This window comes from Vipera ursinii (genome assembly GCF_947247035.1).
Source record: "Vipera ursinii genome assembly, chromosome: 8".
In the NCBI taxonomy this organism is placed as follows: Eukaryota; Metazoa; Chordata; class Lepidosauria; order Squamata; family Viperidae; genus Vipera; species Vipera ursinii.
In genome coordinates, this window is record NC_139519.1 from 6,936,387 (window position 1) to 6,951,512 (window position 15,126).

Genomic DNA, 15,126 nt, shown 5'->3' on the forward strand with positions numbered 1-15,126 from the left:
GAGGGAAAGTAAGGAAGGAGCTAGCAGGCATCTTGCCTTATTTGACCACCCCTGGAGGTACCACTGATGGTGGTCTCCAGAAGTTACAAACCTCAGTTTCCCTAAACCCTCAGCAGCCCGGCCAAAGGCCAAAGGTCTTTCTGCCTAGCAAGGATGGCAATTCAAGTCCAACTTATGGGCCTCAGGTTGGAGAAGACAGCGACTGACTTAAGTACTGCCTATCCTGGAGTGGAAGCTGAAAGGCTGAATGTCGACCACTAGATGGCAGAAACTTAACATTTAATGTTACCGAAACCAGAAGAATCAACTGTTGTCAAAGAAGACACTGCCAGCTTGGGTGGAGAAACTTCTCTTAGGGAGTCCTCCCACTGCGTTAAAAAGCTGGTTCTGACTGGGTCAAGGCAAGCCTGAGAGCATCGTCTCTCTCTACTGCTCATTTCTGATGCAGCTGTTCCTCTGGACCTACGGTGTCTACTTTTTGACACCCGTCCTCTGCCAACTTCAGTTATTTATGAACTCGATTCTTTTTCCCCATTTCCATTAAAAATGGGCAGACAAGGTGGCTTAGGGCTGAAAAACAGGCACAAAGAGAGTGTGTGTGTGTGGGGGGAAATGTTAGCCAAAAAAAAAGCAAGCATTGGAATAATAAGATCAGTGACTTTGGAAAAAAAAATCTGGTCAAATAGATGTACTCTGGGTGCTTTCCCAAAGGCAGTGACAGCCCTAGGTGGTAGTCCTCGACTTACGACTTTGGGTGACTGCTCCAAAAAATGGACTTACGGCTCGTCCTTGGGCTTACGACGGTTCCAGCATCCTGCAGTCACCTGACTGCGATTTGGGATCCCCATTGACTTTGCTTGTGGGAAGTTGAATGGGAAAGTCGGCAGTAGCGATGATAAAGTGGCCCATAAAACGGGTCACTTCACTAAGTTAAGCATCTTTGTCGACTTGACCCTTGCTGGAATACAGGTAGTCCTCAGCTCACCAACCTCAGCTGAGCCCCAAATTTCTGCTGTAAGCAAGGCAGCTGTTAAGTGAGTCTTCTCCCATTTTACAACCTTTTCTGCCACCGTCGTTAAGCAAATCGCTGCAGTGGTTCATTGAATGACGCAGTCGTTAAGGGAATCTGGCTTTCCTCCCTCCACTGACTTTGCTTGTTGCCGATCAGTTGGAAAGGTTTATTGATTTATTTTAGGAAGCACCAGAAGGCAGGACAAGAAAAAAATGGATGGGAGCCAACCAAGGAGAGAAGCAGCCTAGAATTAAGGAGAAATTTCCTAACAGTGAGGACAGTTAACCCGTGGAACAGCTTGCCACCAGAAGTTGTGAGTGCTCCATCACTGGAGGCTTTTAAGAAGAGGCTGGACAGCCATTTGTCCAAAAGCTACAGGGTCTCCTGCTTGAACAGGGGATTGGACTAGATGACCTCTAAGGTACCGTCCAACTCTATTCTGATTCAGATGATTCAGGTGATCACATGACCCTGGGACATTGCAACTGTCAGGAATACATGCCAGAACCAAGGGCCCGAATTCTGATCACGTGACCACAGGGATGCTGCAACAGTTGTAAGTGTGTAAACCAGTCTTAAGCCACTTTTTTCAGTGCCCTTGTAACTTCGACCGGTCACTAAATGAATGGCTGTAATTTGAGGACTACCTGTATTACATGCGAAATCATAAAGATAAATGTATGGGTGACTCTAGTCCCCATGGATATCTAAGGAGCGGGGGAGGCTCAATACAAGTAGTCCTCAACTTACAACAGTCCGCTTAGTGACTGTTCAAAGTTTCAAGGGCACCAAAAGTCAGACATGACTGATTTTCACACTTATGATCATCGAAGCATCCCCATGGTCATGTGATCAAGATCCAGGTGCTTGGCAATTGACTCGTATTTGTGACACTTGCAGCGTCCTAGGATCATGTGATCCCCTTTTTGCGACCTTCTGCCAAGCCAAGGCAATGGGGAAGCCAGATTCACTTAACTACCAGGTTACCTATTAAGTACTGCAGTGATTCACTTAATAAGAGTGGCAGGAAAGGTCGTAAAATGGGACAAAATTCACTTAACTCCTGTGTGTTCTCCCCCTACCCATCTCCCCTTTGTAAACCTCTCCATTTGAGACACGTGCGCAACATTCACAACTTTTGGCCAGGGTTCTCCCGCCCCACACTACAAATGATTTGTTTCTGCCTCAATCTAATTTCTTTATGCATCAGGAAAAAAAATCTATAAAAAATCCCTATCACTTGTCTGAAATGGTATAGGGTTTCCTGCCTGAGCAGGGGGTTGGACTAGATGACCTCCAAGGTCCCTTCCAACTTTATTATTATTATCATCCCCAGGGCTGCCAGCTGAGTTCAGATGAAATGAACAACTCGGAGACAAGAGAGGAAAGGAGATTTGGTTTATAGATCTCACCATCTATTTTTATGGCTCTTTTATTGTTTTATGCTGTTACCTACGGCTGGATGATTACTGCTTATCACTTTGCCATTTTGCTTGCAAACACAGATCTTTATTGGTGAGATTTGGGGTGCAGCCCAAAGTTTTAGTTGCAACGGTAGGTCATAGGCCATCTCCGAGACTGTATTGTGGACAACTTAAAAGAATCTAATTTTACACCAAGCAGCTCCAGTAAATCCTATGGAAACCCTTTTGTATGGGTAGTCCTTGACTTACAACGATTTGTTTAATGACCGTTCAAAGTTGCAACGGCACTGAAAAAGTGACTTATAACCAGTGGTGGGATTCAAACATGGGAACAACCTGTTCTCTGTGTGGATGCCACTTCCGGAAGTCCATTCTGGGCCTGGGCAACAAAAAATTAGCTACCGGTTCTGCCAAAGTGATGTGAACCGGCTGAATCCCACCACTGCTTATGACCAATTTTCACACTTAGAACCGTTGCAGCATCCCCATGGTCACTTGATCCAAATTCAGATGCTTGGCAACTGACTCACATTTACGACGGTCGCAGTGTCCCGGGGTCATTTGCAACCTTCTGACGAGCAAAATCGATGGGGAAGCCAGACTCATTTAACAATCGTATAATTAATTTCACAGCTACAGTGATTCACTTAACAAATGTGGCGAGAAAAGTTGCCTAATGGGGCAAAAGTCACTTAAAAATGTTGGGCTCAATTGTGGGTCATAAATCAAGGATCACCTGTAATTTGTTGAGTTTTCTTGATTGGGGCGGGTAAGGCAAAAATACTGAATTTTGGAGTCTTTGCTCCTTTCTGAGCTTGGTTGTTTGCCTGCAGGTGTTTTATTGTCCAACTAGGAAACATCATCAGTGCTCATTCAAAACACTGAATAAATCAGTGAGTCAATGAATAAACGTTGGAGTCTCAATGTGTTATCTGACATTTTTCTACGCCTCCCTCCTGTCCCCCCCACCCCCCACCCAGCCAACTGAAGTGGGGCACTTACTTGTGACAGAGGGACTCAAAGCCATCACTCCGTAATAAGAGAAAGGCCCCGTTTCAAACTTCATGTTCTCCTTGCCAGCTTCGACCTCCACTTTGCCCTGACAAAGTAAAGCGAAAAAAATAAAATAAATTTAATAAATCTCCAGCCTAGCAGCTCACATTGGCTGCCTCTCAGATGCCTTTCGGTGGAGATAAAAAAGGTCAACAGTTTTATTTTTTAAGGAAATATATATGGCTTTGCGTTTCTCCCCTTTTGAATTCTAGGGGGGAATTTCATCTGGATTGGGACCCTACTTTGCAGAGTATAAGTTGCGGGGAGAGAGGGGAAAGTGACACTTTTGGGAAATGGCCGTCATTCCCAAGCATTGCAATCTTTACAAGGAGTAAACTGGGATTAAAAAAAACCAAAACAGAATTGCAAATATAAGGGTTTCAATCCAGATTAAGACAAGGGGGAGAAGAGGTATTGAAATTAATACTTAGTATATTTATTTAAGGGACGCGGTGGCTCAGTGGGTTAGGACGCTGAGCTTGTCGATCAGAAGATTGGCAGTTTGGCGGGTCGAATCCCGAGTGCCGCGTAACAGAGTGAGCGCCTGTTACTCGTCCCAGCTTCTGCCAACCAGCATGTAAAAATGCAAGTAGAAAAATAGGGACCACTACGGTGGGAAGGTAACAGCGTTCCGTGTGCCTTTGGTGTCTAGTCATGCCGGCCACATGACCACGGAGACATCCTCGGACAAGCGCTGGCTCTTCGGCTTTGAAACGGGAGATGAGCACTGGCCCCTAGAGTTGGAAACGACTAGCACACATGTGGTGGTCCCTATTTTTCTACTTGCATTTTTACGTGCTTTCGAACTGCTAGGTTGGCAGAAGCTGGGATGAGTAACAGACGCTCACTCTGTTATGCGGCACTCGGGATTTGACCCGCCAAACTGCCGACCTTCTGATCGACAAGCTCAGCGTCCTAACCCACTGAGCCACCACGTCCCTGGGGGGGGGAACCTTTACCTTTTATATTTATTTATACTATAGTCCACATTTAGAGCTAAAATGCAAATATCTATCTATCTATCTATCTATCTATCTATCTATCTATCTATCTATCTATCTATCTATCTTTCTATCTGATTTATATAATTGTCCAACTCACTTTTATGTGACTCCAGGCAATTCACTATCAAACAAATATATAACATAAAATCAGCAATGTAACGAATAAAAATAAAAACGCATAGCAGATGAGCCTAATAATTTAAGCCAGGCGAGTCCATCCTTGGCAACTTTAAAATTTGTGGATATCAAGTCCCAGAACTCCTCCTCTCCAGCCAGTCTGTTTTAACCCCTGTTTTAATCTATCATCCCCTCAGAAGATGGCTCTAATGCACACCCAGAGCCCCAGGTTCAGGCACAAAGCCCAATATTCAAGATCTTACGAAAAGCCAAGAGGGATGGGCCAATCTAATCTTGGAAGGGGGGTGATGTTCGGAAAGACGGGCAAAAAAAAGACAGGGGAACATAGCTGGCTGGGGAATTCTGGGAATTGAAGTCTACATGTCTTAACGTTGCCAAGGTTGGACACCCTTTACTTAGTTTTCAATTACTAGAAAGTTCTAGCAGGTTCTGTGGCCTGAAAAATAAAAAAAAATCTGTTTTATAACACCATAGATGTTCCTTGGAACTGAATCAAGCATTAGTCAGAAAAACTGTATCTGTTGACTGAGGGGATGAGAGTTGGGGGGTGGGCATCCTGAGGCAATTATCACCATTAAGATGCAACAATTAAAGCTCTTTAAAAGCTCCTGCTGTTGTTGTTTTTTTTCCTCCTAGGAACTCTGCCAACTGAGGAGAAATTCGGCTCATATTTCCTAGGCCCGAAGCTGCTCTGAGATTCCATGGATTGCAAATGAATCCTAAAAACACACCCAGATCCGACCACAATCCTTCCACCTTGGTTAAACCCAGACCTACACAGGGGCATTTGGAATGCGCCACGATGTTGTCCCGCACATCAAACCATTGCTGAAAGGATGCGCATAATGTAACTTCATTACTGTGCAAATGAGCCGAGTTACATAATTTGAATTGATGCAAATAACACGGTTTCTTCATTGCGCGAATGACATGAAGGTATATAGCGTTGCACGAATAATGTGAATAACAATTTCATCACTGTAATAGGAGAAGAGCAGGCAGAGCTGAGAGGCAGAGTGAAATGAGTCATCAGCTTGGCATCGTTACATTGCCACAAATGGTCCAAGACCAATCCCTCCTAAATTTTGTTGACCCTTATCTGGTACCAATTGAGCTTTAGTTGACTAAATTCTTGTGTATAGGCATGAGCAATAAATTCCTTTTTGAACTACAATTTACCATATGGTCCTGATCCTGACAATCACCGCGAGAACGATGCAAGTTATGTAATTCTAGCATTGCCTGAAAGAAGTCAACGATGTAATTTCATTGCTGCACAAAATGGCATGAACAACGTAATTTCATCCTTACACAAAAGGGACAAGTTACGTAATTTTATCACTGGGCAAATGACACCAACCCTGTCATTTCATTATTGTGCGAAGGCTGAGAGTAGTGTAACTTCATCCTTCGTTGAATGACACGAATAACGCAGTTTTGCCATTGCACGAATGGCACCAATTAGTCATCACTCACAGCCATTGCAAAATGATGACATGGTGCATGTGACATCACCCTGCCCAACAGGCTCCTAAGCCCTTTTCCCCTCTGCCTTCCTCACAAATTGGTCTCCTCCTTGTCAAGTGGAATCCGAGGCAGCCCCATTACCTGAAGGATGAGGATGAAAAAATCAGCCGGCTTGTTCCGGTTGAAGAGGAAATGCCGGGCACACTTCTTGTTCTCCTCATCAAACTTTAACTCGTTGATTACATCACGGTGCTTGAGAAGGCGCAACAAGATCTTCTCCGAAATGAAACCAGGTGTGAACTGCGTCACCTCTGGGGGAGACAAAAGGCAGAGGGTTGACAGCAAGATCCCAGTATTTGAGGGGCTGCCACAAAGAAAAGGGGGGGTCAGCTTATTTTCCAAAACACCAGAGGGAAGGACAAGAAACCATGGATGGAAAGGGGAGAAGCAACTTGGAATTAAGGAGAAAATTCCTAACCATGAGGACAATTAACCAGTGGAACGGGTTGCCTCCAGAAGTTGTGGATGCTCCATCACTGGAAATTTTTTAAAGAAGAGATTGGACGGCCATTTGTTTGAAATGGTATAGGGCAGGGGTAGGCAACCTTGGCTCCTTTATGACTCGTGGACTTCAATTCCCAGAATTCCTGAGCCAGCATGGCTCAGCTTGGAAACTCTCCCTTTCCCCTCATCATGGCTGGCTCAGGAATTCTGGGACGTGAAGTCCACGAGTCATAAAAGAGCCAAGGTTGCCTACCCCTGGTATAGGGTCTCCTGCTTGAGCAGGGGGTTGGACTAGAAGACCTCCAAGGTCCCTCCAGGTTCTATTCTGACAAATGCCTGATGTGAGACTCAGCCAGCAACCCACCAATGGCAGTCCCACTGGGGAGGCCACAGCAAGCAATCACCTCCACTGGAAGCATAGAACTAATCCTCGACTTACGACCGTTTAGTGATGTTCAGAATTACAGCTGGTCCTCCAGAGCTAATTATGACCCAGTTTCAAAATTCTGATGGCTGCTCCCCCCCAGTGGTCACGTGGATTGCATTTTGGGCACTTGACAACTGGCTGGCATTTAAGGCCCTCTGGTGCATCCCGCAGTCACATAACTGCAATTTACAGGGGTTTTGCCTGCAACTGGTATTTACCTCCAGCTTCCAGCAAACAATGCCCATTGGGTACAAAGGAGCGGCTTAACAACTGCAGCATTCACTTAATGACTGCTGCATTGGCTTAACCACCACTATAAAAAAGGTCACAAAACCGGGCGCAATCATCTGGTGGCCTGCTTAATGACTGAGTTGACTTACGACTGTAATTCCAACCAACTCCACGGTTGTAAGTTTAGGACTACCTGAACTTTGCGTTTGGCTCTAATATTGGAGTCTTGCAATTCTGATTCTGCTGGACTTCCTCCCCTTCTTATATTTAGTAATTCTATATTTAGAATTCGTGGGGAGGTCAGAGCCATTTCTGAATGTTATCTGGATCTTTTAACTTAAAAAAAATATGTGTCAGCGTCTTTAGCTTAGGGAATGGTTCCTGCAACCGTGCTACTAACTTAACAACTGCAGGGATTCGCTCAACAGCTATGGCAAGAAAGGTCGTAAAATGGGGCAGCAACAGGGCATTTGGGCTCAACTGTGGTCGTAAGTCGAGGCCCCCCTGGAATGTGAAGGTGCTGGATCAGCAGCCAAGAGACTCAGTTTTAATCCCCCCAGTCCTGAAAACACTCTAGGAGACTTTGGGCCAGTCCTCCCCGCTCATCCCAAAACACAATTGTGGCTAATGGGGAAAGAGACCCAGGTTCTAGTCCTTCTTCAGCCATAGAACTCCCTGGAGAAGCAGGTCAGGCTTTTCCAGTCCAGCCTACCTCACAGGGTTGTTCTTGTGGGGAAAAAGAGAATGAAAGGGCAGTAGGTATTCTAATTTCAGCTCCTGCAGAAAAGCTGGGCTGTGAGAGTGAGATAAGTAAGTGTCAGATGACAAGTGTCTAGAATTCCCACTTCATGCCAACTTAATTTCTACACTTTATATTGCACATTCTTAGAGAAGTGGGAGAGTGTTAGCAAAGCAAAAACATGGACAGACGTGTGCTAATTGGCACATGGAAAATGGCAGCCTTGAAATGCCTGCTTCCCATTAAGATTTATCAAAAATTTCTAAGTCAATGTAACTGTTATTTTATTAAGTCAATAATTCTTTCTCAAAGATAGTGACAATAGACAGGTGGGGAAGTAACTTGAGATTTGTTAATTATGAGTATTTATGTTTACATCATTGATTGTATGGATATGTTTGACTGTATCATTTTCTCCTCTTTTTTGAAATGTGTAATGATGAGAGCATCCTTTTGCTTGCAAGTGTTATTCCCTGGAGGGCACTATTCCCAGCGGGCACTGTTAACAAGGAATACTGCAGTGAGGCTTGTTTATTAGCTTTGGGTTCTGAGTTTTGATTCTACAATATTTGCATGCCGATTGTGGAACTGAAGCTCCATCTATAGGAGAAGAGCAGGCAGAGCTGGGGGTGGTGTTAAATGTGTCATCAGCTTAGAATCCTTACTGTTGCCACAAAAGATCCATGTCCAGCCCTGCTTGAATTCCTTTGACCCTTATCTAGTGCCAATTTAGTGTCCACCATTAGTTGACCAGATTCTTGTGTATCGTTGTGAACAATAAATCTTTCTGAGTCCTGATCCTTTGTGCCTGACAACATTTGTGCGTGGACAGACATGCTTTGGGGAGCACACAAGATGCACTAGTATTTTCAGAGGTGCGGGTTGAGAGTGCAGCAGGAAGTGTAAGAAGCTGGGGGTACACCTTAAAATTTCCTGATGTTTTATTCCCCTCCTTCACCCCTTTTTTGTTTTTACAATGCATGATGCCCATGCCCAGATTTCAGGGGTATCCTGACACACAAAATGAGAATCTCAAATGCAGGGGACTCTCGTGGGAACGCTGCAACAGTTGTCAATGAAAAACAATCCAAATTCACTCTTGTCCAGTGCCATTGTAATTTCAAATGGTCACTAGACAAATGGCTGTAAGTCGAAGAATGCCTATAATTAAAATCTCCTTTCCCTTTCTCAGAAAGAAGGATTTTTTCTCCCCTCTCCCCAACTAACTTTACAACATCTGGGCCAAATGCTTCTTCTTTTTTTTTTTTTGCTGGTGCTTAATTGCACCAGCAAACTCCCCATCAAACCTAAAGCCACAGCAGACAGGATAATGGAGGCTTGCCTTGCTGAGTCCGCAGACCCCTGTAATTTCCCCATGAGACAAGGGGGGGGGGAGAGAACGACCTGCTGTGTGACTTTCGTATTAGTGTCTGGAATCTGCTTTGTTGAATTGTGGGCAGCGGCTCTGTCTGATCGTGGGATGAGAGAAGGAAGTAGCCTTGGCTGAACTTTGGGGCAGAACTACAACTCCCATTGACCCAGCCACCCAGGGCTTCTTTTGGTGGTGGCTGAGGAATTCTGGGAGTTGAAGTCCACAAGTCTTAAAATTGACAAGTTTGAAGACCCCTAGTCAAGGACTACCGGCACTCTGCTTTGACCTCCCACTGAAAAGTGGAATGAAGCAGATAAAAAGAAAAGTCATTTCTTTGCAAGAAGGGACAAACATGTTTCTCTTACCGGTGGAGAGAAAGCGATGAGCTGCCAGAAGCAACTGCGGCGAGATCTTTACTTTGGACTCTGTGTCGTTGTCTTTGAAGGCAGAGAAATCTCTCTTGTCCTTCTTGTGGCTCACACGCTTCTTGGTGCGGTTGTCAGCTGTGGTGACAACAAACGAGGAACATGTCATTAAAGACACCACAGTGTTCGCATAAGCTGCTCAGCCCAGTCCAATGAATTAATGTTATCACTTAAGCGTGGTGTGTGGCACAATTCATCAGACCATATGAAGGGAAATTCATGGCATCGTGGAAGAGACCCAAATGAGGAAAAATCTTTATGTCGGGGTCAGGAAGTATTTTGGAGACTGGAGTCCATTTGGAATTTGGAAGGTCTGTGTGGAGCTGTGCCACAAAATGGCTGCCGTGGAAGACTTTACTCTTCCCAGAAGGGCCATGATGATGATGACTGTGGCCAAATTCAAAATGTCTACTGACCAGAAGGTTCCTTACCATCCTTTTGTAGATGCTACAGACAAAGAAGGAGGATCCTACAAGCTGAAGTTTTGCCTTGTCGGCCTATCACAATTACAACTTTGAAATTAAGACAATATTTTCAAAATGAGTCAGATGGGACAGGTGGATTGATGTCCATCCAGGTTGGCACATGAGGTCATTGTGGTCTCCTACTAGTAATTGATGTAAATCAAGATCATACTATGCCCATTGGCCAGAAATCTAATACAATAAAAGATCATATATAATAAAACATTCATGAATTTTCATAGATAAGCAAGGTGGCCACTGCAAGTAACCACTCAGACCTGTGATGATGATACACTTAATAATATACATATTCCTCCCATCAAAAAAGTTAAGATTTAAAATGAACTTAACTGTACATATCCGATTCGTCCAGGATCTCTGATTTGATTATCTCCTCAATAACGTCTTCCAGAGTTACCAATCCCAATACTTCATAGAAGGGGTCGCCCTCACCTTCATTATTCACCTTTTGGACAATAGCCAGGTGTGATTTACCTGTGGGAGAGAGGGTTATTAGTGACAGAAATCAAAAATAGCAAACTGGGTCCATGCTCAAAATCCAGCTGGCAGCTGGCACAGTTTCCTAAAAGAGCTGTTGAAGAGTTTGGGCGAAACAAGCTCTATCATCACTATCATGGTTGTGGCAAGTAAACTATTCAACATCTTCCCATGCACCCAAGGTACAGACATCTCTAATATCCTTTTCACAAGACCATGAAAATCTGGCTTTACCCAAACAATAAGCTGTAACTGTGAGAGGAATCTCGGAGTCCTAGTAGACAACTTAAAATATCAGCCAGTGCTGTACTGCAGCTGCCAAAAAAGGGATGAATGCAGTCTGAGATTGCATCAAAAGAGGAATAGTATCAAGATCATATAGGGATGCGGTGGCTCAGTGGGTTAGAACGCTGAGCTTGTCGGTCAGAAAGTCGGCAGTTTGGCGGGTCGAATCCCGAGTGCCGCGTAACAGAGTGAGCGCCTGTTACTCGTCCCAGCTTCTGCCAACCTAGCAGTTCGAAAGCACGTAAAAATGCAAGTAGAAAAACAGGGACCACTCCGGTGGGAAGGTAACAGCGTTCTGTGCGCCTTTGGTGTCTAGTCATGCCGGCCACATGACCACGGAGATGTCCTCGGACAAGCGCTGGCTGTTCGGCTTTCAAACAGAGATGAGCACTGGCCCCTAGAGTTGGAAACAACTAGCACGCATGTGCGGGGGAACCTTTACCTTTACCTTTTATCAAGATCATATGAAGTGTTAGTACCGCTTTATACTCCCTTGGTAAGACCATTTTTTAAAAATTGAATTTCTATACCGCCCTTCTCCCGAAGGACTCAGGGCGGTGTACAGGGCAATAAAAGCATTACATACAAAAGTTAAAAGTAAGATTAAATTAATTAAGCCCTAACAATAAATAATTAAAAATACCCCAAACCCTTAGACCAGGCCGGCCTGTTCAAATAAGTAGATTTTCAGATCACAGCAGAAAGAGCAAAGGTCAGGAGCCATCCGGAGCTCAACCGGTAATTGATTCCAAAGGGCTGGCGCGCCCACAGAGAATGCTCTCCCTCCTGGGGGCCGCCAGCCGACACTCTCTGACCGACGGCACCCTGAGGAGGCCCTCTCTGTGGGAGCGCACAGGGCGAAGGGAAGATGACGCCGGCAGCAGGTGCTCCCGTAAGTAATCCGGACCCATTTAGAATATTGCACCTAGTTCTAATCACCACAATACAAAAAAGATATTCAGAGAAGAGCAAAAAAGATTAGGGGGCTGAAGGCTAAAGTACATGATGAATGGTTGCAGGACTTGGGTATGTCTGGTCTAACGAAGAGAAGGCCTAGGGGTGATATGATTGCAGTCTTCTAGTACTTGAGGTGTTGTCACAGAGAAGAGTGGGTCAACCTATTCTCCAAAACACCTGGGGGGGGGGTAGGAAAAGAAGTAACAATCCAACCAGGAACTAAGGAGAAATTTCCTGTCACTGGGAACAATGAACCAGTGGAACGACTTACCTCCAGAAGTTGTGGGTTTTCCATCACTGGAGGTTTTTTAAAAAAAGTTTGGACTGCCATTTCTCTGAAGTGGTATCGGTTCTCCTGCTTCAGCAGAGGGGTGAACTAGATTAGAAGACCTCCAAGGTCTTCTAGTTATTCTGTTATAATAAGGCTGGGATGATCTCTGCCAGGAGTCTAAGTGATAATGGTGCTGTGATTCTGCTTTTATTTTCTCGATTTAATGAAATTGTTTTTAATCTTTTCTTCACTGGAGAGATGCATGTGTGCATTTTGCTAAGGATGACTTTGGGGCAGCAATCTAAACTCAGCCTTTAGCAATGGAGAGGACTGATCTGTGATTTCTAACATGCATGATGCAAGACTGAAGAATTGCCATATCGCTCCTTCCACAGAAGTCTAACAGTCACTGGATCTAGCTGAGTTGACAACCATAGTCTCCATGTGATGCTTTCTAGTTGAGTGGTAATTGCAACTCGTAGCAATCCTAATCAACACAACCAAAGGGTGATGGGTATTGTTGCCCCAATTCATCTGGAGGATGTCATGTTATGCTTCAAAATAGTGTCCCATGCTTGACTTTGCCCTCCCTAGCCCTGTTCCAGACACTGAACTTGATCCATCTTTCATGATGACGATGCAACTCGTCTTAAGCCATTTGAATAGATGTCTCAGTTCAGACCAGGTTTTTCAGAACAAAACCGAATAACAAGAGTTGGAAGGGACCTTGGAAGTCTTCTAGTCCAACCCCATGCTCAGGCAGGAAATCTTATACTATTTCAGAAAAATGGTTGTCCAATCTCTTCTTAAAAACTTCCAATGATGGAGCAACCACAATTTCTGAAAGCAAGCTGTTCCACTGATTAATTGTTCTGTCTGATTAATTGTCCTGTCATTAATTGTTCTAACTTCAAAAACAAAGCTGGCTAAAGCTTGAAGGAAGCTGTAGTCACTCAGAGGCACCAGTGTGGGGAAGAGCTAGTAAAACACAAGCACATTTTATTACTGAGAAGCAAAAACAACAACAACATACAGCCACACAAGGAATGGAAGAACAAGAGAAATGGACACTCTTATGCAGAGTTACAACTTATGCCTTCTCTAAAGGTTGGGAGGCTGGCAAGGCACCAATTTTGGGGATAAGATTTTTCCAAAAGTGCAATGGGGTGTGTTTGTCATCTTCAGCATATAAAAAGAGGCACCGCTTCACCTATTTAGTCATAGCTGCCATCTTGAATTGTTTTGAATCTGCCTAAGTCGCTCACCTCTAGGAATCCAAGGTTCTTGTCTGCTCTGAATAAAGAGATAAATGATACTAATAAAGGAGAACATTTGTAGCTCAGGGTTGACATGAGAAGTCCTTGGTGCTTTCTGAACTTGCTTGTTTTCTTGCAGACATTTCATTACCCAAACTAGGTAACATCATCAGTGCTAAGGTAAAGGTAAAGGTTCCCCCGCACATGCGTGCTAGTCGTTTCCAACTCTAGGGGCCGGTGCTCATCTCCGTTTCAAAGCCGAAGAGCCAGCGCTTGTCCGAGGACGTCTCCGTGGTCATGTGGCCGTCATGACTAGATGCCAAAGGCGCATGGAATGCTGTTACCTTCCCACCGTAGTGGTCCCTATTTTTCTACTTGCATTTTTACATGCTTTCGAACTGCTAGGTTGGCAGGAGCTAGGACGAGTAGCAGGTGCTCACTCTGCTACATGGCACTCGGGCTTCGACCCGCCAAACTGCCGATCTTCTGATCGACAAGCTCAGCGTCCTAACCCACTGAGCCACCGCGTCCCTTCATCAGTGCTAGGTATGAGTAATGAGATGTCTGCAAGAAAACAAGCAAGCTCAGAGAGCACCAAGGACCCCTCAGACTTTTGATGGGGGAAAGGAGAGAACCAGAATTGGGGGAAAAATCCCAGCAGAAAAGCCACAAGAGATTTTTAGGGAAGGGAAAGGCAGAGAGAAAGTTCCCACATAAATATACCCTTTTAAAAGTCAGACACACAACCCAGCTCTGTTGCCTGATGCTCCCTCTCTGGGAGACTCATGCAACACAATGGGGGATCACTTTGAATAATTCACGCTATTATAGCATTAGAGGAAAAAAAGGCAATTAGAGATCTCGGCATGTGGCAATTAGGCAGCAAAAGAACCCATGGCTGCTTTTCTCGCTGTGGGTGGGACCAGACCTCCCATGCTCACCCAGGGGCTTCCTCAGCGGCTGCCGTTGGCGACTGGGTTTCTATAAGCTGAAAAGTGGTGCGGCAACTTCTCAGCTATGCTCTCCCATCGATGCTGGGCTGCTCCCATGAGAATAGCCGTTGGAGGGGGGGTGGAGGGCTGATCTGAAGCCAGGGACCCCAGCCTATGTCGCCAGCTCTTCTCCTCTAGAGCATCTAACTGTGGTGGGTCCACTGATCAGGTATGGCTGTGGCCCACTGACTAACTGGAGAGAGTCACATTTCAAACAAAGCCACAGGTTTTGGTTTACAAACCACATGGGGTCCACCGAGTGCGCCACGCTAAAACCAACAACCCATGTTGGGTTTTAAGCATGATTGGCAAATCTTGTCAGCACACAGCCGTCGTTAACAGAAGCCCATCCCGTTCCCTCAGCCTGGCCTAATTTGCCAGAAGGTCATCAGGAATACGAGAGCATTTACCAAAGTAAAATGCCAAGACTATGGCAAGACAGCCAAGATCTCAACAATCACTACACTTCATTACAGCCTTAACCTACAACCACAATTGAGACCACAATTTCCATGGCTAAGCAAGGTGGTTGTGAAGTGAATTGTGCCCAATTTTGCCATGGCTGTTATGCGAATCATGAGGTCATTAAGTGAAGCCGGCTTCTCCC

General features: G+C 45.0%; 1 protein-coding gene across 1 annotated transcript in view; it reads right to left on the reverse strand.

Annotated features, from left to right (window-relative positions):
- Positions 1–15,126, reverse strand: part of CNNM4 (cyclin and CBS domain divalent metal cation transport mediator 4) — a 74,824-nt gene that overhangs the window by 13,511 nt on the left and 46,187 nt on the right. The window contains exons 2-5 of the mRNA XM_083368204.1: positions 10,612–10,755; positions 9,737–9,874; positions 6,240–6,409; positions 3,439–3,535 (exon numbers count right to left, since the gene is read on the reverse strand). Coding sequence (XP_083224330.1) covers positions 3,439–3,535; positions 6,240–6,409; positions 9,737–9,874; positions 10,612–10,755 — 549 coding nt within the window. The remainder of the gene's footprint in view (positions 1–3,438; positions 3,536–6,239; positions 6,410–9,736; positions 9,875–10,611; positions 10,756–15,126) is intronic.